The 23,633-nt window shown below is 41.6% G+C and overlaps 1 protein-coding gene across 1 annotated transcript in view; it reads left to right on the forward strand.

Annotated features, from left to right (window-relative positions):
• Positions 1-3,672: 3,672 nt before the first annotated feature.
• CCDC170 (coiled-coil domain containing 170) overlaps positions 3,673-23,633 on the forward strand; it is an 87,655-nt gene continuing 67,694 nt past the window's right edge. The window contains 2 exon segments of the mRNA XM_081251263.1: positions 3,673-3,836; positions 3,839-4,062. Of these exon segments, the coding sequence (XP_081107389.1) occupies positions 3,719-3,836; positions 3,839-4,062 (342 nt within the window). The 5' untranslated portion in view covers positions 3,673-3,718.

Raw genomic sequence — 23,633 nt, forward strand, 5'->3', positions numbered from 1 at the left:
AATGGTTATAAAGTCCTTTAAATGCAGTCACTTAAAGGATAGAAGTAGGTTTTGGTGGTCTTTTACCAAGGAATCTTGTGTTGGATGACTAAAGTAGTTTGCAGCGTTTGGCAACATTTCATTCAGGTTAGGAAAATATTTAAATCAAACATTCTTTGAAAACAATCTTTAGACAAATAAAATGTTATAGGAGTGCTTTCCAGACAGGTTTCTAAGTACACTGAAAGCCCCCAAAGTTTCCTACTACAGATTTTTCCTATGAGAAACTTGTATATTTGCAAGATAAACAAGTAAACAAACAAAAGGAAGAAACCGGAGAAATAAACTTACGAAACCACAAGAAAGCTCCAGAATAAAAGCCCAAGTGCCAGAGAGATGTAGATCTTCATCGCTTCCCAGAGCTACTGATGAGGCATTTTTTATCTTGTCTCAGATATCATGTTTATTGGATGTATATCTCAACGTGCCAGCTTTGTAAACATATTTCAGGGTAAAATGTAACATTATAGCAGAATGAGCCGGAAATTCTGGTTTAAGCTGGGTGTGCCCAGGGCTTCCCATTCCCAAACTACAAAATATTTGTTTGCCTTCTCCTATGAGCACCTCAGACTAAATGTGTCCCAAACTGAACTCTCTCTCCTTTTCCCTCCTCTGTTTTATGTCCTCACTGGTTTTCAGGCCTCACTATGCTTTCAGCCTGGCTGGTAAACTCAGACTCCAGTGGATTCCACCTCCGTCCGAATCTTCCCCTCCTCACCATGACCGCCCCCAGCCGGCCAGTCCCTCCTGTCACCTGGCCTGTGACAGCTCCCCCTGCAGCCCACCTTGCCTTCCCTCTCTCTCCTCCTGTGTATCCCACCTACTGTTGCCCCGTTATCTTCCTTTGGTTGCAGCCTTTGTATTGTTGCTGTTTAAAAACTTGGCCTAAACTACTATATATAAAATAGATAAGCACCAAGGTCCTACTGTAGAGCACAGGGAACTATACCTTATAATAAACTGTAATGGAAAAGAATCTGAAAAAGAATATACACATATAACCGAATTACTTTGCTGCACACCTGAAACTAACACAACATTGTTAATCAACTATGGTTAAAAACTTGGCCAGCTGAAGGGTTCCTATACACTAGCCTGGTATCTAATAAGGAACCTCCCTCTTCTATAAAGAAGCAGGTATATGAGGTGGACTAGGTCACACAGCTGGCAGCTTCCTGACTTTGTTGTCATTATAAAGAAAAATAGAAGTCTGTACCGAGATATTACAAATCATAATATATTGCCCACACATGCAGTTTTGTGAGTAATCTGGGCTGGAACGCGCTTTGTGCATTTTTTTACTGTGCCCACCCCCCAGGCCTTGCTTAAACTATCATCATACCCAGAGTTCCCCCCACTGCTAGCCTGCGTATTCTATCACCATAGTGCCAGCCAGTCCCAAACTGTAGTCCCTTCCAGGGTCCAGCTCAGACGTACATCCAGATGCAGGGTCCTCCTTTCAATTCTCAAGGGACACATCATCGGGTGCTACCTTGAAGGATCACTTGGCTCATGTCTTGACATCCCAGAAAGTTTGCAGGCGTCCAGGGAGGGGTCAGGCCAGGTACTTTTTCTTTTCCCACTTACTGCAAAACTATATTGCTTTCATAGAGAAGAATCTGTTTAACACTGATTTAAAATCTTTTATTGTATTTGTTTTTGCCCAGCTTTATAGAGGTATAACTCACAAAACGGTAAGATATTAAAGGTGTGCATAGTGGTGACTTGATATAAGTTATATTTTGAAAGGATTCCTCCCATCTCTTTAATTAACACATTCATCACCAACACCGATTTTTAAAGACTGGGTAAATTCATATCTTATGGTGTCATGAAGAAGAGTTACAAGCTTGACCACAGTGACCAGAATTAGACTTTATGAAACTGAATTCTGCAACAATTGGACGTGCAGTTAACGGAGAAGGGACTTTTTCAGACAGTTTCTCTTCCAGGTGGCTTGAGGTTTCAATCAGCTTTTGTGTTTCCTCGGGCAGTGTTGTTGCATTGAAAATTTGACAAGTGGGACTTCCCTGGTGTCTCAGTGGTTAAGAATCCGCCTGCCAATGTAGGGGACATGGGTTCAATCCCTGGTCCGGAAGATCCCACATGCCGCAGAGCAACTAAGCCCGTGCACAACTACTGAGCCTGAGCTCTAGAGCCCGTGATCCACAACTACTGAGCCCACGTGCCACAACTCCTGAAACCCACGCGCCTAGAGCCCGTGCTCCACAACAAGAGAAGCCAACGCGCAATGAGAAGCCCACGCACGGCAACAAAGAGTAGCCCCTGCTCACCGCAACTAGAGAAAGCCCGCAAGCAGCAACGAAGACCCAGCGCAGCCAAAAATAAATAAAATTAAAAAAAAAAAGAAAATTTGACAAGTGTGTAGTGATTCTACTGCAAGGAAAAACTGCAAGTTGAAAGCATGTTTACTACAAACTATACTATTAATAGGAGATTTCTGAAAGCTTTCATTTGCATTAAGGACTTTTTTGTTTTTTTTTAATGTTGCTTCAAGTGAAAGCATGGAGGTGATTCTGGACTGGATACGTGGCAATGTTACTGTAAAATCAAAAGCCATCAGGACTTCCCTGGTGGCGCAGTGGTTACTACTCCGCGCTCCCAGTGCAGGGGGCCTGGGTTCCATCACTGGTCAAGGAACAAGATCCCACATGCATGCTGCAACTGAGTTTGCATGCCACAACTAAGGAGCCCACCTGCCGCAACTAAGACCCGGCACAACCAAATAAACAAAATAAATATTAAAAAAAAATCAAAAGCCATCCTCAAGGCCAAGAAGTCCTCAGAGTACGATGGTTGGATGGAATCTAAGAAAAGCTGCCACATCTGTGAGTTCATTTAATTTTAGAACAGCACACAGGGAGGTCCATCAGGGGCCTTGAAGTGAGGTGAATGCGGGTTCCAGTTTGACGTTCTGCTACAAAGAGTGGGACCTTAGGCACGTTACTCACCTTCTCTGTGCTTTTAGTCTTATGGTCTGGGGTCTGATCATCATTCTGCCACTGACCAGCTGTATACTTTTGGACAATTTTATTTCATTTCCCTGTGATTGTTTCCTCACCTTAAAATGGATCATTCTTACATCCACTTCATAATCTTGTTTTCAGTAATGAAATCTTAGTTGGAAAGCAGTTAGAACAGCTCTTGAAAGAACACATGTAAGTGTTTTATAACTAGAAGCTATGGCTGTTCTAACACTAGTATTACTAATATTTATATTTCCCTGCAGGGTTGTTGAGAAGGTTGAATGAGAGAACGCTACATGATTTGCGGATCCCAGTACAAAAGGCAAATGTAGGCCCCTTTGTTCAAAAATCACTAAGAATTTCAAGAGTGGGACAGCAGGGAGTTAAACCAAGTGTGAGGCCCTTCTGAGAGCAGGGCCTGTGCCACTGCACGGATCGCACACCCAGCAAGCGGCCCGGCGCTGGAAGACGCAGAAGCCTTGGCACACAGTGGGCGCTAAATAAATGCTCATTCACCTTCGTGACAGCGCACGCCGCCAGTCCTGTCAACACTGACCCCTCGCTATCACTTGTCCCTGACCTGAGGACAAGACCCGGAACTGCGCTCGCGATGGAGTCCCGCGGTGAAGACCAGCCTCCAGCCCCGCTGTCCCCAGTCGCTCCGGCGGGTGTCCGAGCCTCATCCTGGCCGGATGGGGCCGCTCGGCCGCTGCGCCGCGCACCGGGGGGGACACCCTCGGGAGGAGCGGGGTCGGTCCGGCGTCCCCGGGCGCGTCTCAGAGGCCCGGACGGCTCGCAGCCGGGCCGGGATTACGGGTCTCGCGGGCGCAGCGTGCGTCCGGGCCTCGCCGCCGTGTTTACCGGTTGCCCGAGGAGACGCACCGCACGCACCGCCGGCTCCCGCGCCCGCTTAGCTCCGCGCTGCCCGCGGGTCCGAGCGCGCGGCGGGGCCCCGGCCGCCATGAGCTGCTCCGGCCGCCGGCGCCCGCAGCGCACCCGCCGCGCCGCCTTTGGCGTCACGTCGCCAGCGCCCGAGGTACTGTCGCAGCTCGCGGCCGCGCGCATGAGTGGCACCGGCGGCCCGTCTCCACCCGGGAGGGCGCCGGGGATGCTCGGCCCCGGCGATGCTCGGCCCCGGCTGCGCGGCCCGGGCTGTGCTGGGCGCTCCTCGCCGGCAAACTTTCCTCTCGATGGCGTGGGGAGATCGTAGTCGGAACGGGACTGGGATTGCCAGCGGCCGGTTAATTTTAGGAAGTTAGGGGCAAGTCGTGAGTTTGTGAAATGCTGTTGAATTTTGAGGTTGTACCAGTTTGCTTCTCTTGGCCATTTAAACGGGTTAAGTTCTAAAAACGGTGTGTCTGGCTCCTGTAGACCCTCCCCGCCGCCGGAGCAAAGCATTCTTGCAGTTAACTTCGACTACTTAGCTACTAAGACGTGGTTCAGAGCAGTTTCTTCAAAGTCTGAGGTGGCAGGATTAATGCCAGTCTTGGGCAAAGTCGCTGGCCTTCTGGTTGCCAGTCACTCCAGAAACTGTCATTCGATTGTCGTTGGCTCCATTTACTCCCAGGAGGTACTTAGGCACTGGGGACTTTGAGGCTCAGCCTGGGTTAAGTGTCCCCTTCTGGACCTGGCACCAGGGGCCCACCAGGCATAGAGTGTGTCAGGGGTGCTTGCCAGAGACACGGGGGAACTGTGTTCAGCGGAACTGCTAGCCCCAGAGGGTGTCCTCAGCCCAGCTGTACTGACCACAAAAATCCCTGGGGCACACTCTTCAATTCAAAACATGGGGTGGATTCTCCAATATGCTGTAGGAGTTGTAATATTCAGCAGCTTTTTTTTTTTTTTTTTTTTTTTTTAAGTTTATTTATTTATTTTTTTAATTAGTTTCTGCTTTATAACAAAGTGAATCAGTCATACATATACATCTGTTCCCACATCCCTTCCCTCATGCATCTCCCTCCCTCCCACCCTCCCCATCCCACCCCTCCAGGCGGTCACAAAGCACCGAGCTGATCTCCCTGTGCTCTGCGGCTGCTTCCCACTATCTATCTACCTGACGTTTGGTAGTGTATACACGTCCATGCCTCTCTTTCGCCTTGTCACAGCCCACCCTTCCCCCTCCCCATATCCTCAAGTCCATTCTCAAGTAGGTCTGCGTCTTCATTCCCGTTTTGCCCCTAGGTTCTTCATGACATTTTTTTTTTAAATTCCGTATATATGTGTTAGCATACGGTATTTGTCTTTCTCTTTCTGACTAACTTCACTCTGTATGACAGACTCTAGGTCTATCCACCTCATTACAAATAGCTCAGTTTCGTTTCTTTTTATGGCTGAGTAATATTCCATTGTATATATGTGCCACATCTTCTTTATCCATTCATCCGATGATGGACACTTAGGTTGTTTCCAGCTCCGGGCTATTGTGAATAGAGCTGCAATGAACATTTTGGTACATGTCTCTTTTTGAATTATGGTTTTCTCAGGGTATATGCCCAGTAGTGGGATTGCTGGGTCATATGGTAGTTCTATTTGTAGTTTTTTAAGGAACCTCCATACCGTTCTCCATAGTGGCTGTACCAATTCACATTCCCACCAGCAGTGCAAGAGTGTTCCCTTTTCTCCACACCCTCTCCAGCATTTATTGTTTCTAGATTTCTCTTTTTTTTTTTTTAATTAGTTTCTGCTTTATAACAAAGTGAATCAGTCATACATATACATCTGTTCCCACATCCCTTCCCTCATGCATCTCCCTCCCTCCCACCCTTCCCATCCCACCCCTCCAGGCGGTCTATTCAGCAGCTTTGATTGTTGCCTTACCTCTGACCCAATAGTGCCTTACTTACATTTAGATTTTTCTGATTCCTGGTATATTTTTGGAAAACTAGTATCGTCTTGTACAAATAAAATTAATTTTTCTTCCACTGGACATTTGCATATTTATCCCTATTTGGTATCCTCTGTGAATTAAGAATATTAGCCCATGCATGAGTATGTAGAATTTTTATATTATTTATATTTGTTTGGGGAACAAATTGAAAGTAAATTACAAACTTCATGGCCCTTCCTCCCTAAATACTCTAGTGTGTATCTCCTAAGAACAAGGGCCTTCTCTAACCAAAAGACAATGATCAAATTCAGGGTGTTTAGCATTGTTGTAGTAGTATTTTCTAATGTACACTATCTGCTAAAATTTTGCCAATGGTCCTAATAATGCCATTTACAGCAATTTTTTTTTCATTTCAGGATCACACATTATATTTACTTGTGTGTCTTTAGTCTCTGTAAACCTGGAACAGTTCCTCAGCATTTCTTTGTCTTCAATAATACTGATATTTTTACAGACTCTAGGTCATTTGTTCTGCAGAATAGGTTTATCGGATTGTTTTCCATGATAAGATTTTGGGTAGGAATACTATATAAGTGGTGTGTCTCAGTGTGTCACAGCCAGAGGTGCATGATGTCAGTTTGTCCCACTATTGGTGATATTCCTAACTGGTGGTATGTGCCAGAGTTTTCTACTGTAAAGGTGGAAAAATAAGTAAGTATTAGTAATAAATAAGTAATCATTTGGGGCAATCTTATTGAGATTAAAAAATAAAGAAATTTATTTATTTAATTTATTTTATTTTTTTGGCTGCATTGGGTCTTCATTTGTGCGCGTGGGCTTTCTCTAGTTGGGATGAGTGGGGACTACTCTTCGCTGCGGTGCGCAGGCTTCTCATTGCGGTGGCTTCTCTTGTGGCGGAACATGGGCTCTAGGTGCGCGGGCTTCAGTAGTTGCGGCACGCGGGCTCAGTAGTTGTGGCTCGTGGGCTCTAGAGCACAGGTTCAGTAGTTGTGGTGCATGGGCTTAGTTGGTCTGCAGCATATGGAATCTTCCTGGGCCAGGGCTCGAATCCGTGTCCCCTGCATTGGCAGGCGGATTCTTAACGACTGCGCCACCAGGGAAGCCCCCATATTGAGATTTTTAGGATAAATTTTACTACCTACATAAAGGAAAATATCCACCAAGCCCAAGATTTTAATTGCTATGAAAGACCTAAATTTTATTGAGAATAAAAGTAGAAGCAAAAGGCCAGCATTTATTATAATTGTTTTTTCAGTTTCCAAAATACTTCATCTGAGACAATCTTATAACTCAGATAGGCAAGGCAGAAATTTCCCATTATACAGATGATATTGCTTGCTCAATTAGCAAATAATGGAGCGGGAACTTAAATATCTTTCCTTTGAAAGTTTGGTACTTTTCCTACCACACCATTATGACACTGAAGAACTGATTAAAACACAAAGCAGGGATAATATGCAATTGTATGAGGAAGTAGAATACTGCAGGGACCGGAGGTGTTCGCTTTGATTTCAAGCAGTCCTTGAGTATACCACTTATCTGTGACACCTTGGGCAAAAAAATTACTTAATGTCCCAGAACTTCAGTTTCTTCATCTGAAACGTGGGATCATAATGCTTATGACATGGTGTGGTTTGGGGATTCACAGTTCATATATGTAAAGCTCCCAACAGAGTGACAGAGTAAATGCTTCTTAATATTCGCTCTTCTTATTCTTTTTTCTTTTTTTTAAATTGAAGTAGAGTTGATTTAAAATGTTGTATTAGTTTCAGGTGTACAGCAAAGTGATTCAGTTATTTATATATATATAATGTATAATTTTTCAGATTCTCATCCATTATGGCTTATTACAGGATACTGAGTAGAGTTCCCTGTGCTCCACAGTAGGTCCTTGTTGTTGTTTATCTATTTTATCTATTAGCTATTATTAATCTTTATAACTTGTGAGATTGCCGTACATCAACACCACTGCCACCATCCCTGACACCTCCATCCTTACCTCAGGGCCACGTCAGCAGTCCGTTACTGAGGATCTGTGTGAGGGACTGAGGATACAGAAATGAACCTGACACAGTCCCTGGTGTCAATGAAAAATCAAGAGTCTACAATAACCCATAACAGGACTGTGTCATTTGTAGTATCATCCCTGCACCAAATCTAATGTTGCATTTTTCTCAAGTTGGATTTACCCCTTATCATCAGCAGAGCTTTACTAGGCTAGGAAAGGTGACAAATACTAAGAGCAATATTGTGTGAATTGAAGTGTCACAGCTCAAGCGTGGAAGACAGAAACATGCTTTGGGGAAATTTACAGATGTCACTTTGAGCAGAACAGTGTAACTTTGCCATGCATCTGAAATAAGGTATGGAAGCTGGAAAAAGTCACCAAATTACATCATCAGTCAGCAAAAAGCTCTAGCATTCATTTGGTGAAAACTGCTTGGATTTGGACTCAGAGGCCAAAAAACATATGGAGCTACTTTGCTGTGTCAGTGTTTTCGTGTATTTGGAAGACCTGAACCAAAGTTATGGCTCCAGTATATACTGGAGATTTCAGCGTTTCATTCCTCTCTGTAAAACAAGGGTTAATTAGAATTGCTGTCTGATGGGGTTGTGTTGAGAAGCGAATGTAAATCAACAGCTATAGTTCCTTAAAGTAAAGGACTTAGAGCTGGTCATGTATAATTATGAAGGAAGTCAAGTCACTTTTCCTTTATTTCCCCACCATTTCAAACTTCTAAAAAATTGTGGTAAAATACATATAAAATTTACCATCTTAATATTTAAGTGTATAGTTCAGTGGCCTTAAGTACAGTCACATTACTGTGCAACTGTCGCCACCATCTACCTCTGAAACTCTTTTCATTTTGCAAAACTGACATTCTGTACTCACTAAACAATAACTCCGCATTCCCTCGTCACCCCAGCTCCTGGCAACCGCCATTCTATTTTCTGTGTCTGAATTTGACTACTCTAGTCAGCTCATATAAGTGGAATCATACAGTATTTGTCCTTCTGTGACTGGTTTGCTTTACTTAGCATCATACCCTCAAGGTTCATCCATGTTGCAACACACATTAGGATTTCCTCCCTTTTTAAGGCTGAATGACATTCCATTGTATGTATATACCATGTTTTGTTTATTCATTCATCAGTACAAGGACACTTGGACTGTTTTACTGTTAATAATGCTACTATGATCATGGGTGTACAAATATCTCTTCAAGATTTTGCTTTCAATTCTTTTGGGTATAAGAATTGGAATTGCTGGATTATTTGGTAATTCAATTTTTAATTTTTTGAGGACCTGCCATACTGTTTTGGTGGATACACCATTTTACATTCTCATCAGCATTGCACAAATGTTCCAGTTTCTCCACATCCTTGTCTGCACTTGTATTTTCCCTTCCCTTCCTTCCTTCCTTCCTCCCTCCCTCCCTCCCTCTCCCTCTCCCTCCCTCTCTCTCGTAGCCATCCTATTAGGTGTGAGGTAGTATCTATTTCCACTTTTTTTTTCTTTTTTTTTGGCTGCACTGTGTGGCATGTGGGATCTTAGCTCCCCAACCAGGGATTGAACCCGTGTCCCCTGCAGTGGAAGCATGGAGTCTTAACCACTGGACTGCCAGGGAGGTCCCTATTTTCCACCTTTTAAAGAACCATTTCCTCTCTCTTCTGATTTTCTCTGTTCTTTTTGGTTTTCTCCTTTTAATCCACGTTAAGAAAAGATCTGACTCTAATCACATCTTCATATGAACTTAAGTCAGAAGCCTCCATATTCTAGATATAAAGAAAAAAAAGAACCCTAAAGCTTCCCAAAAAAGGTAAGAAGGGAGAGAAAAAGAAACAGAAAAAGCTAAGAAAAAAAAGATGATGAAAAGAAATACAAATGTACCAGTAATTACAATAAATATAAATGAACTAAATGCTCAGTTAACCAACAAAACTGTCACATTGAATTTTTTAAAAATCCAGGTATATGCTGTTTATGAAAAACACATATAAACAAAAGTATGTGGAAAAGTTGAAAGCAAAGTGTATGAAAAGATTTACCAGACACATAATAAGCAAGAGAAAGTTTATTATGCATAATAATATACAGAATAGTTTTAAGGCAAAAAAGCATTACTAGAGGTAAAGAAAGTCACAATAATAACACAAATTACATCACTATCACATAATAATAAAAATTTTTATTCATCAGGAACTTTAACAATTCTAAATGTGTATGCATCTAATTAAATGGCCTCAAAATATATAAAACAAAAATTGACAGAAGCAAAAATCTATAAGGAGATAAAAACAAATCCACAACTACAGTAGAACACTTTTAACATACCTCTGTTAGTATTTGAGAGATACACCAGACAAAAATTTGGTAAGGGAACTATTTAAAAAGCTAAAAATACAAACTTGGTTAAGTCATTATAAAGAAGAAGAAAAGTATATAAAATATTTGGGATATGGCTGTCAAAGTTAACAGGATGACTTTTTCTCCTTGCCCAATGGAATAAATACCTTTAGACTATGAAACAATCAATTGGACAAACTCCTAGAAAGTGTACTCTATTGGTAGGGATTGAACAAGACAAGTAACTAAATGTTTTCCCTTGTTTCAAATAAAAAAGAGCTTTATACTATCAAAAATAAATCATAACAATCTGATCATGAGAAAACATTAGACAAACCAACCTTGAAGGATTTTCTGCAAAATAATTGGCCAGTACTCTTCAAAAGTGTCAAGGTCATGATTGGCAGAGACTAAAGAGACATGACAGCTAGATGCAATGTGGGAGCCTGAGATAACTCCTGGACCATGAAAAGGGCATTATTAGAAAACTGGTGAAATTTGAATGAGATCTGTAGTTTAATTAATAGTATTGCATCAACATTGATTTCCTGGTTTTAGCGGACTTCAGTTATGTAATTAACATTAGTGGAAACTGGGTAAAGGGTATACAGAATCTCTCTGTTCTAATTTTGCAACTTTTTTTCTGGGTCTAAAATTACTTCAGAATAAACAGCTAAAAAATGGAATGATAACCAGTTAATTCATTTGTGTATCCAACTTTATTTTAACTGTAACACTTAATTTCTCTTGGTATCTAATTATTCTTTGACCACCTGGCTTTAGAATGCAGCATGAGGGAAAGCATTCAAAGAACAGGTAGGAGAAACCTTTTTGAACACCAAACAGAGAGCATGTTTTTCCTTTCGTACTTTAAAAAAGGTCGTGTGTATCTTTACTCAATGTTGCCAAATGTAATGGGTAGCGTATTTGAAACAATAGTGAGTGCTTCTTGGTTTGTACTTGAGTTAAGTTGACTCATTACAAAGACTTACTTTTTCTGTGTTCAAGGACAATTAAAAATTTTAATTTAAAAAGGGAGTAACATTTGCTGTACTAGGAATTATTTATGCTAGATTATTTACCCAAGATTTCTTTTTTTCTTTGTTTCGCTTCCAATTTTTTCCCTTTGAAATTGGTTCCTTGGTGACTTTGATCTAAGTCAGAGAAGTTCAAAGCATTGCTGAGGTGGACCAGTAACACTGCACTCTTTCTCTTACTGATACCAGCACCACTATTGATTATGGCTTCTATCTCTACATGTTTAGATATGCTTGAATATTTTAAATATTGCTAATAAAAGGAAATATGTGAATTTTATTTCTGAGTAACTGAAATAACTTCCTTTTTGTTGACTGAATTTACCCTTGTGCTGTCCCTCCTGAACCTTCCCTGTTAGCTTTGTACAGAAATGTATTTTTCAGCATTTCCAGGTCATCATCATCTAATCTCAACATCAGTGCAAAGGGGAACAATATTAGGAACTGACTATAATTATCACATTTTCCTAAGTCTTTTCTACTTAAGGGTAAATGAAATGGGTAGAGTGGAGAATCAAATAGGAAAGTCTTGGTGTTGAAATTTTGTGAATATTTGGAGTAAGCAAAAATGAGAACTTGGGAAGTAACCTGAACCAGAGAAATTCTGCTTGGTGAATCATACATTGCATGAGTCACCCATGTGGCGAACGTTCTTTGAGTCTTAGGGCACCAAAGATATGGAAGTTCTTTCCTTCAGCAGTTAAAAAGTGAGGGCCTAGTCTAAAGCAGGCAATGTTTTAGATAAGGTCCCACTACTCATAAAAGTTACATTTTAGTGGGGGAAATAGATAACAAAAGAAAACAAATAGATAAACAAAGTAATTTCAAAGTGTGTTAAATGCTTCGAAAGGCAATGAAGTGGGATAGCAGGATGGAGGTTGACTGGGGTGGGGATGGGGATGGAATGGGTCCAGGGGGCTCTCCAAGAAGACATCTGTGCGGAGTTGTCGGTGATGATGGGAGGGAGTGTTCTCAGAAATAACAAGGGCAACTACAGGCCCTTAGGGGCAATGTGTTTAAAAAGAGTACAGTTTGTAGCATGTCCCTCAGTTTGGGTTTGCTTCATGTTTCCTCATCCTTCGATTCAAGTTAATCACTTTTGGCATTTATGGTGATTCTATATGAGACACGTTGTTTACTTCTCAGTGCTTCATGTCAGGAGCCATATGTCAGTTTATCCCGTTATTGATGTTATGAAAGAGAAAGGAAGGCCGAGAACTGGATTAAACAGACTAAAGATACCTGACAATACATGCCACACATTTATAGTTGCTCTAAGGAACACTATCGAGGTAACTGGTGAATAATACAGTATCATAGTTAAATTTCTTGAATCTGACAGCTGTATGCAAAAGACTGTCCTTGTTCTTAGGAGATACATGCTGAAGTATTTAGGGGTTAAAGGCTATGATGTCTGCAAAGTACTCACAAATGATTCGGCTATCATGATTGTAATGTACAGAGAGAAAGGAATAAGTCAAATGTGACAAAATGTTCTCACAGCTGATGAATCTGAAGCATATACTTGATTATTCTTGTAACTTTCTTATAAGACTGAAATAAAACTTTAAAGAAAGTACGTGCCTGTAATACATCAGGATACTAAGTAGAAGAGGCTGTTTGTAACTATCGAGCTCACAGTATAGTTAAGTAACTAATAAATGGGGTCATAAATAAAAGTTTGAAAACAGGAAGAAGGCAAGCATGGCTGGAGTGGGTAGAGGACGATGAGCTACAGGAGGGACTGGCAGAGGAGGGCCAGGTGCGTCAGAGAAAAGAGGAGCTGCCTGGGAGAGTGGTGGCGCGGGGTGGGGTGAGTCAGGAGAGGTCAAGGAGGGTGTCCTTTGTGTGGCAAGCGCCAGAGGGAGGTCAGGTCAGGTAAGGAGTGAAAGTGTCCCCTGGACTTGGTGCTGGGGGCGGTCTTCCCCCAGCAAGTGAAATTTCAGCTGAGCCCTGGGAGGTGAGTAGGAGTTAGCTAGGCAAAGGATCGGGGCTGGGAGTGCTGGATAAGTTTTCCCCACCACACACGGTGGGGCATGGAAGGAAGCAAAGTCCGTTCAGGCAACTGTGGAAGCCACTGGGGCAGGAGTGTAGTTGGGAGAGACCGTGAGGTGGGAAGGGTAGTGGGAGACGAAGCCGGTGAGGTCGGCGGGGGTCAGGTTATAGAGGACTCCGTAGGAATTTGGATTTTGTCCCGAGGCCAAGGGGAAGTCCCTGGAGAATTTCAAGCCTTGGGAATATTGCACACTTCTACATTTTGAAAAGATCACTGGCTATAAATGGACTAGAGGCTAGGTGAGTGGTGAGGGTGGGGAATAAACCTGACGTCGGGGAGACTGTGTGCCGGCTGCTATGGTAACCGAGACTTGGGTGGTGGACAAGGAGGTTGAGGGTGAGTCTTTATTTGGGGGTGAGAGTCCACAAGACAGATGCATTGGAACTGGGAGGGAGAGATTGTGAAGCACAGGTTTCTGGCTGGAGGAACTGGGTGGATGTGTGGTGCTGTTCACCGAGATGGAGAAAGAACAAGATGGGGGAAAATAGCATGAGTTCACATGGAGACATGTTGGGTGTGAAGGGTCTGTCTGTTTTCCATGTTATATCCAGAAGGCAGTTAGCTAGGTAGATCCTGAGCCCAAAAGACAGGTTTTGGCTGGGGATCGTCTGATAGATGGGGCTCATCACCGTTTAGATGGTTCTTGAAGTTATGAGTAAAGGAAGGCCAGAGAAATAAGAGGTTTTCTAGGGAGAGAGTGAGAAGGATTTTTAAATTCATAGTGAAATTTGCCATGTGATGGTTGAGGATAAGCAGACCAGGGAAACTGAGAGGAACAGATGAAGGGAACAAATTCTCCCTGTTATGGGCACCTCGTTAGAAAATCGTTGGCTTGTCAACTCAGTCATCTATTGAGCAAACGTCTGTTGGCCTAAAAAGAATATTAGCCAGGGAGTCAAGAACCCTGGATCTTGTTGACTCTGAAATGAGTTGATTTTGTTGTCTTGAGCCCATTCCTCACTTTCTCCAGGTCTGGTTTCTGGATGTTTTAAGGTTAATTTCCACCTTAAATTTTCTAGGAAATATTGATAAACTAACCATAACTTCCCAAATAATTTGAGGGGGCTTATAAAGAACTATGTATAAGACAGTAAGTTAGAAGCTATGGTGTAAGTCAGCCCCACCATTTGAAAACGTTGCTTAACCCTTCTAGGCCTCAGTGTCCTCTTTGTGAAAATGGGATTATTAATAGCTGATTTGGGCTTTTTGCTCAAGATTCTGGACTTGAGTACATGTGTTTATGCCCTCTGCTTCTCTAAACCCCATTAAAAGAGGAGAAAAAATAGATCATAGACTCATTCTCCAACACTGTTGGGAATAAGACCAAAATTTTTTAATTTTTTAAACCATTCTAGAAAATACAAAGGCAGTGGCGTCATGCTGGTGAATAAATGGCATAGGAGAAGATAGCAGTGGAGGTGGAATTGTTCTTCCCAGAGACCTCTGGAAGGTTCCATGCTTGGAATTGCCAGTTAGGGATATGGATTAGGAAGTGGGGAGGGGCTTCCCTGGTGGCGCAGTGGTTGAGAGTCTGCCTGCCGATGCAGGGGACACGGGTTCGTGCCCCGGTCCGGGAAGATCCCACATGCCACGGAGCGGCTGGGCCCGTGAGCCATGGCCGCTGAGCCTGCGCATCCGGAGCCTGTGCTCCGCAACGGAAGAGGCCACAGCAGTGAGAGGCCTGCGTACCGCAAAAAAAAAAAAGAGGAAGTGGGGAGAACTCGGGGTGATTAATTGATGAACAGAACGTGGATTGGCTGCCTTCACCCCCAGTGCCCTTCCACTGCCTACACTTTGGATTTACCTGTTCCCACTCCATGCAATTCAACGTGCAGTCTGTGGTGGATGGAATGTTTGTGTCCTCCACAGGTTTGCCTGTTGAAATCCTAACCCCCAATGTGGTAGTATTAGGAGGTGGGGCCTTTGGGAGGTCATTAGGTCTAGATGAGCTCATGAAGGTGGGACCCCCGTGATGGGATTCATGTCCTTATAAGAAGAGGAAAGACTAGGACTCTTTCTGCCGTGTGAGGACACAGTGAGAAGGTGGCCATCTGCAAGCCAGGAAGAGAGTTCTCAGGAGGATCTGAATTGCCTGGCACCTTGATTCTGGACTTCCCAGCCTCCAGAACTGTGAGGTTAATAAATGCGTTGTTGAAGCCACCCATCTGAGGTATTTTGTTACAACAGCGCGAGCTGACTAATAGTCAGCCTTTGCTAAAGTTAGTACAACCACTCGTGCTCAGAACTCACACCACAGAGGTCTTTCCAATAAACATAAAGTGTTACTATGATGGAACATAATGGACATTTTCTTTAATTGCACAACTTTGTTCATATGAAGTTTCCTCATAACATTTATCCCTAAAGGCTGAAGTGTATTATGCTGTACCTTAGCGAATTCACTTCTCTAGAGAAATAAACTTTCTGCCATTCTAGCTTGTAGAACCTGAAGCGATTAATTAACTTGTTTCTGTTACTTTTCTGCGTATGTATCGGTTTTCTTTATGTATTTAGCCGTGATGGATAGCTCCCTTTGGTGAGTGACTGCAGTTCAGTTACTACATATACAGTGAGTATAAGGTTTAGAGACGATGTAACTTAGGTGGGCAAAAATTCTGTAACATTTTATAACAACTCAGCTTAGCTCAGAAGACACTATTTCTTCTCTTTAGAAGAAAAATACCATTTTGTCAATTCAAGGAAACTTATTCCATTTGTTTTCCTCATTCCCTTTCCCCTTAGATGAACTAAGTCTTTGCAGGTGGGAGTGGAGTTGGTTATGAGTTTCTTGGCACTGAAGGTGGGGTGGAGCATTGGGCTGAGCACCATCCCCTGTTCCATTTGGCCCCGACTTCCCTCGTGGACTTGGACAGCAGTCTCTACTGAGATCCTTAACTTTGCCCTGGCTCTGAAGGTTCAGCCATGCTGTACGCTCTTTATTTCCATCCCAAGTCCCTTAAGTCTGTTGTCTTATCTACGTTTACCTTTTTGCTTTACTTGGGAAAAGGGACTTCCTTCCCATTTAGGTCACCACAGAGCACTGAGTAGAGTTCCCTGTGCTATACAGTAGGTTCTCATTAGTTATCTATTTTATACATAGTATCAATAATGTATATAGGTTACCACAGTGCGTTAGGTAGAGTTCCCTGGGCTGTACAGTATGTTCCCATGAGTTGTCTATCCAGAAGGGAGGGGATATCTGTATGTGCATGGCTGATTCATTTTGTTGTGCAGTGAAGGCTAACACAACACTGTAAAGCAGCCATACTCCAATAAAAATTAATTTAAAAAATAAATTAAAAAAATAGTGTCTCCATGTCAGGGAAACCAGGGTATGGTTTCCCCTCCTTGCCTGAGGAGTGGGTGCTGGTGGGGGGGCTTCCCAGTGGGCACAACACTCGGTCATCGCCATTCATTCTACGCCCGGGAGCTTCCCGTCTGTAGGGCTGTTGTGAGAGGCTTCCACTCCAGGGCCATATCCTGGGAAGCAAGGGCATTAGCTGGGGTCTTCATTAGCGCCCGCAGCCTGCACCCCTCATGGCAGGTGTTAGGTCGCACTAGGGCCGGCATCATCTAAGCACTGGTCGTATCTCCCTCTGGTCCTCCTTTTCCCATGTGTGGGAGCCACACTTCCACTGGATTTATTTAGAATTGACAGTTTGAATTTTGAGAATAGCTGCCAAAACCAATGATTATGGTTTTGTCCATACTGGCTGTTAAATGTTCCTTTCTGATGGTAATTAACTAAGTATTTTAAGGCCATTTCTGGTCCCTGGTTTAAAAACCATGCTATTGGGGCTTCCCTGGTGGCGCAGTGGTTGGGGGTCCGCCTGCCGATGCGGGGGACACGGGTTCGTGTCCCGGTCCAGGAGGATCCCACATGCCGCGGAGCGGCTGGGTCCGTGAGCCATGGCCGCTGAGCCTGCGCGTCCGGAGCCTGTGCTTCGCAACGGGTGAGGCCGCAGCAGTGGGAGGCCCACATACAGCAAAAAAAAAAACAAAAAACCATGCTATTTGGGTAAAGAAGAATGCTTACACTTCTGTTCATAAAGGCAAATGGGCAGGCTGACATTTACTTAAAAGCAAAATCAAAATTTTCAGATTTATTCAACTTTACAAGGCTAGGTTTGTTCAAGACACAGGTGATACAGTTTTGTTTCACATTATTTTGACCTTGAGACAATTTATTTCTTCTCTATTCTGGCAGTGATATTTGCATGAAGATCTTTGTAACCTTGTGTAACAGCCTGGTAGCAACCTCAAGATCATATTTTTTTGAAAATACAGGGTATAATGGTTACATTTTTTTGAAGTATAGTTAAGTTACAATGTGGTGTTAAGTTTCACATGTACAGCAAAGTAATGGTTACTTCTGTGTGTCAACTTGGCTAGGCTAGGATATATAGCCAAAAACCAACCTATATTTCACTGTTGAAGGTATTTTTTAGCTGAGATTAAGATTTAGATCAGTAGATTTGAGTAAAGCAGATTAGCCTCCATAATGTGGGTGGGCCTCCCCTAGTCTGTTGAAGGCCTGAGAGAAAAGACTGAGGTCCACAGGAAGAGAGAATTCTGCCTCCAAACTGTCTTTGGACTCAAACGGCCACATCAACCCTTCCCTGGGTTTCCAGCCTGCCAGCTCACTGTGCAGATTTCAGACTTGTCAGCCCCTACAATCATGTGAGCCAATTCCTTAAAATCTATCTATCTATCTATCTATCTATCTATCTATCTATCTATCTATCTATCTACATTCTATTGGCTCTGTTTCTCTGGAGAACCCTAATTAATACACAGGGTACTTCGCTGAGTCCTTCCATGCTTGAGGAGGTTGTGAGAACCAATGGGTTTATAGTCCACCACAAAGGACAGTGCAGCAAGGTGCTCAATACACAAACACAAAAGCTAATAATCAACAGCAGAAAACTGGGGAGAGTTTGTCGTATCTACTGCCTGATTTTCTTAGAGAGACAGGACCAATCTATCCTCAGTGTCACTGGCGACCACCATATTTTAAGGGACCCATGAGAGTGTTTTAATTTCTTTTAAAATCAGGAGAGAGAGAGAAAAAATAACTTCTAAGTTGAAAAAATATTTTAATATGTAATATTTTGATATGTTCTTTATACCAATTAGTTATAAAATATAATTTTTAATATCTTTATGGAGGAAAGAGACCATGAAGGTAAAAGTGCATAGGACCCCCAAAATTTATAATGTAGCCCTGTAGGGAGATGAAACTGTGTGTAGAAACCTTGTATAGAAAGCATTGTTAAGCAATAGAAGAGATGATACGAAGACATAGATAATAGAACATATTTTTTCCCAGTTTTATTGATACGACTGACATACAGCACTGTGTAAGTTTAGGGTTTACAGCATAATGACTTGACTTAAATATATTGTGAAGTAATTACCACAATAAATTTAGTTAACTTAAATTTAATACCTATCATCTCATATAGATACAAAAAAAGAAGATATTTTTTTCCTTGTGATGAGAACTTTCAAATATATTTAGGACTTTCAAATATATCATACAGTAGTGTTAACTATAGTCATTATGTTGTACATTACACCCCCAGCGTATATTTGTCTTATAACTGGAAGTTTGTACCTTATGACTATCTTCTTCCAATCCCCCCACCCCTGACAGCCCCCCACCTCTGGTAACTGTAAATCTGATCTCTTTTTAAAATTTTTAAATTTATTTATTTTTGGGCTGTGTTGGCTCTTCGTTGCTGTGCACGGGCTTTCTGTAGTTGCAGTGAGCAGGGGCTACTCTTCGTTACGGTGCGCGGGCCTCTCATTGTGGTGGCTTCTCTTGTTGCAGAGCATGGGCTCTAGGCACACGGGCTTCAGTAATTGTGGCACGTGGGCTAAGTAATTGTGGGTCACAGGCTCTAGAGTGCAGACTCAGTAGTTGTGGTGCACAGGCTTAGTTGCTCCAAGGCATGTGGGATCTTCTTGGACCAGGGTTCGAACCCGTGTCCCCTGCATTGGCAGACGGATTCTTAACTACTGTGCCACCAGGGAAATCCTCTTTTTTTTTTTAGTGAGTTTTTTGCTTGTTTTAGATTCCACATATGAGATCATACAGTATTTGTCTTTGTCTGACTTATCTCACTGAGCATAATGCCCTCAAGGTCCATCCATGTTGTGGCAAATGGCAGGATTTTCTTCTTTTTTATGGTTGAGTAGTATTCCATTATTTAGATATAGATAGATATAAATATGTCACATTTTCTTCCTTATCCATTCGTCCATTGATGGGCTTTTAGGTTGTTTCCATGTCTTGTGAGTTGTGAGAAATGCTGAAGAAAATTTTATCTTAAAATTGCTTATTCCTTCTCCTAAAGGTTGATATAAAATGATGAGTATTGAAATGAAGTCCAACAAGACTTAAATCTCCCTATGACAATTTTATTGCACTGGAGAATTGCTCTTTTGGAAGATGGGTTAAGCTATATTTCAAGTTCATTCTAAGGGAAATATTCCTGAGGAGGCACCTTGAATAGACAACTTATTAAAGTTTCAAACACACCACTCAGCATAGGAAGTAAAATATTATATCTTGGAAAAATTTTCACTTTAAGATAATTTATCAAGTGTTTGATAATAGATGGAGTGAAAAAAATCCCACTTGGGAAGAGTTCTAGAATCATTAATATGCAAGAAGATATATACAGGATTCCAATGAATAAAATGTCCCATCTAGTTGTTAACAGAGATTTTTGTTTCCATCCTTCCACTCACAGAAGCTATTCCATATGTGACAGTGTTCCCAAATCTGCATTCATTATTAGCCTTGATAGCTACACCTGATACTTCCCATGGAGATATATCCCATATAAATGTTGAGAAATTGCTAGTCACTTAAAATAGGACCTGAAATTAATTAACTTGCCTGTGACTTTCTTAACTAAGAAGTTATCTTGGTAACAGATAACTTGGTAACAGATTAAAAAAAAATTCAAAAGACTTTATATTAAGTGAAAATATAAGCTTCTAAATTGACTAGACCCGACCTGTACAACATTCAGGAACTTGTAGAAAGCAGAAGGAATCTTTTTATTTATTTATTTATTTGTTAATCAATTATTTATTTATTTATTTTGACAGCGCTGGGTCTTAGTTGCAGCAGGCGGGATCGTCCATTTGCGGCATGTGAACTCTTAGTTGCGGCATGCATGCGGGATCTACTTCCCTGACCAGGGATCGAACCCAGGCCCCCTGCATTGGGAGCATGGAGTCTTACCCACTGGACCACCAGGGAAGTCCCAAGAATCGTTTTTTAAAATTAATTTTTATTGGAGTATAGTTGATTTACACTGTTGTGTTAGTTTCTGCTGTACAGCAAAGTGAATCACTTATACGTGTATCCACTCTTTTTAAGATTCTTTTCCCAAATAGGTCATTACAGAGTATTGAGTAGGGTTCCCTGTGCCATACAGTAGGTTCTTATTAGTTATCTATTTTCTATATAGTAGTGGGTGTATGTCAGTCTCAATCTCCCATTTATTCCTTCCCCCAGGAATCTTCCAAAAAGTGGTTGGAAAGAGATTTATGAATTTATTAAAGTTAAATTTTGTGAACTTAAAATTAGTTATGGAAATGCACCTCATTACTACAGCAGCCCTACTTGCCTTGCAGACAGCAATATTGAATGAAGGTCGGAAAAGAATTCAATTTAGGGAGAAATGATTGCATATCTATATATGATGATAACATAGTGATTAACAATATGGACTTTGGAGTCAGATAGGCTTTGGTTTGAATTCTGGCTGTGCCATTTCACTCACTCCTTCATTCACTCTGTGATCTTTACTGATACTCAGTCACTGGGGACACGGTGGTGAACAGAACAGGCATTTTCCTGCCTCTGTGGACCTCATAGTCTAGTGGGGGACATAGATATTAAGTAAATAATCATACAAATAAATAATAGTTAATTTGGTGATAACACGAAGGATAAGTGTTAGGCGACATGCGAGTGAATAACACAGGAAACTAATTTAGATTGAGGCTCAGGGAACATTGATTTAAAAACTGAAAACAGGTCACAGTGGCTAGGTAGAGCGAGCCAGAGTAAGACGTTAGAGTTGAGGGTAGAAAGGAGAGGAGAGGGAAGGAGATGGGGGAAGGAGGAAAGGGGAGGGGAGAGCAGGGGAGGGGAAGAGAGGAGCCAGAAAACACAGCTGTGGGATTCAGATCAAATGCCTTATCATCGTTGAACCTAAATTTCTTTTTTATGCAATGTGGATAGTTGTAACAGCTTCACATGGTTGCACTTGGGATTAAATGGCATTGTATTTGAATCATGCTTAATACAGAGCTAGCATGATTAGCATTTACTACCTGGTGTCTATAAATAATAACGCCCTCATGGAGTTTACATTTGGGTGAGGTAATCGTATCCACCTCAAGAATGGAAATAAGCAAAGAGAGGCTAATAGCTGTTTGAAGAGCTTCCACATTTATGCTCATTTTTGAAATGATTTTTAAAATTACAGTCACAACTGAAGAAAAAGGCAAGACAAAACATCTTAATGTTTTCTGATTAACAAGTGAATGTAAGTGACGTATCAGCAAGGTTACAAACTAAAGATACTGAGAGTGTGGATTAATGTAATTTCTCCTCATGTCCATGTAGCATGTAAAACCTTGAGATTAAGAATAGCTGTTACACAGGGAGTGACAATAAGCTTCTAAAGACAGGATGAGTTAAAGAAACAACTGCAATTTTATTAGCCAAGATATTTTCATAACAAGATACAGAAAAATTACAAATTAGATAGGATGAGACCTTCACCCTAACAAGGATTGAGTTATAATTTTGGTTCCTTCAAGGTAAGTATTTTTTCAGTCTTTTAAACTTTTATTCTTATCTAACAAGATGTGGATGAATAAATAATTCATGGCCTTTCCTCCCCAGTGCATCTTGGTCAACTATCTCCTCTCCCTCCCATCTTCTTCTGAAGCTCATATCTCTGCTTTAGGTTGATCTCTCACCAGGTCTAATTTTAAAAATATGAGGCTTGTTACTTTCTATTTTTACAAGACATGAGTGAAACTCCACCTATACTTGTTCCAACAGGACCACTGTTTAGCAGTAGTAAAGTGTTATTGAAATTAAATAAATAAGTTCAGCCAGGTATTTTTATCTTTGATATGCTAATCCTAGAGATGTGAATAGAGGGGAAGAAGCCTTTCCATTCTGTTTGTCCATCTGTCCATCCATCATCCATCCATTCACTCATTTACTCATCAAACAGCAAATGTATATCCACTCAGCAGACATTTATAGAGGTGTCCATCATGTGCTAGGAAATGTGCTTGGTGCTAGGGATACAAATATAACTGATTTCTAGATTCTTCCCTCAAACCCACAACCTTGCAGCTGAATCATTTATTCATTTATTAATATTCAACATGTCTTTCATTAGTGTACCAGGCAGTGTAGACACTGTAGATACAGTGCTAAAAAACAGACACAGGGCCTGCCCTCATGGAGCTTATGTCCTAGTGGTAGACATAAAAACTAGTGTAGACGATAAGGGCTGTGCTCCTCAGAAGTGGGCTTGTGTCTACAGGAGGTGTGCAAAATGATTTATGAGAGGTTCAGGAAGAAAATATTTGCATTATTATTTTAATCTCATCTTGATTTGTATTTTGTGTATATTTGGTAATATGCCTAATATGACAGTAGTGTATTTTTACATAAATAAATATTCAAATTTATTCTACAAATTGATACTGATAGGTTGCATAAGCAAAAACATTTGTAGACCCACTGGTCAAAGCCTGGATTTAGGTCAGGTAGGCTGTGGGTTTGTTGTCAGGTTCTGTCACTCACTATCTGTTGGGCAAGCCTGGGAGAGGAGGAGAATTCTCTTCTGTAAGAATTGTAAGGATTGAATGCAATCGTGTTAGTACAGTGCTTATGTTGTGCTTATGTAGCTCAAATCCTCAAAAAATGATAACTCATCTTACTGTGTTATTCATTTGATAAATATTAAAATGCAGACATCTTTAAAGTGATAGAGAAATATTGGGAAGGGACTGAGTAAGCAGTGACCCTTAGTGTCATGAAACTATTATAATAAATTATCGGTAGGAATGTAAATTAGTGAAATTAGTGCTACTTATGTGTTGATATATGTACGAAGATCCTTAAATTTTTTTTTTTTTTTTTTTTTTTGCGGTACGCGGGCCTCTCACTGTTGTGGCCTCTCCCATTGCGGAGCACAGGCTCCAGACGCGCAGGCTCAGCGGCCATGGCTCATGGGCCCAGCCGCTCCGTGGCATGTGGGATCTT

The sequence above is a fragment of the Mesoplodon bidens genome (genome assembly GCF_964165515.1).
Source record: "Mesoplodon bidens genome assembly, chromosome: 12".
NCBI lineage: Eukaryota > Metazoa > Chordata > Mammalia > Artiodactyla > Ziphiidae > Mesoplodon > Mesoplodon bidens.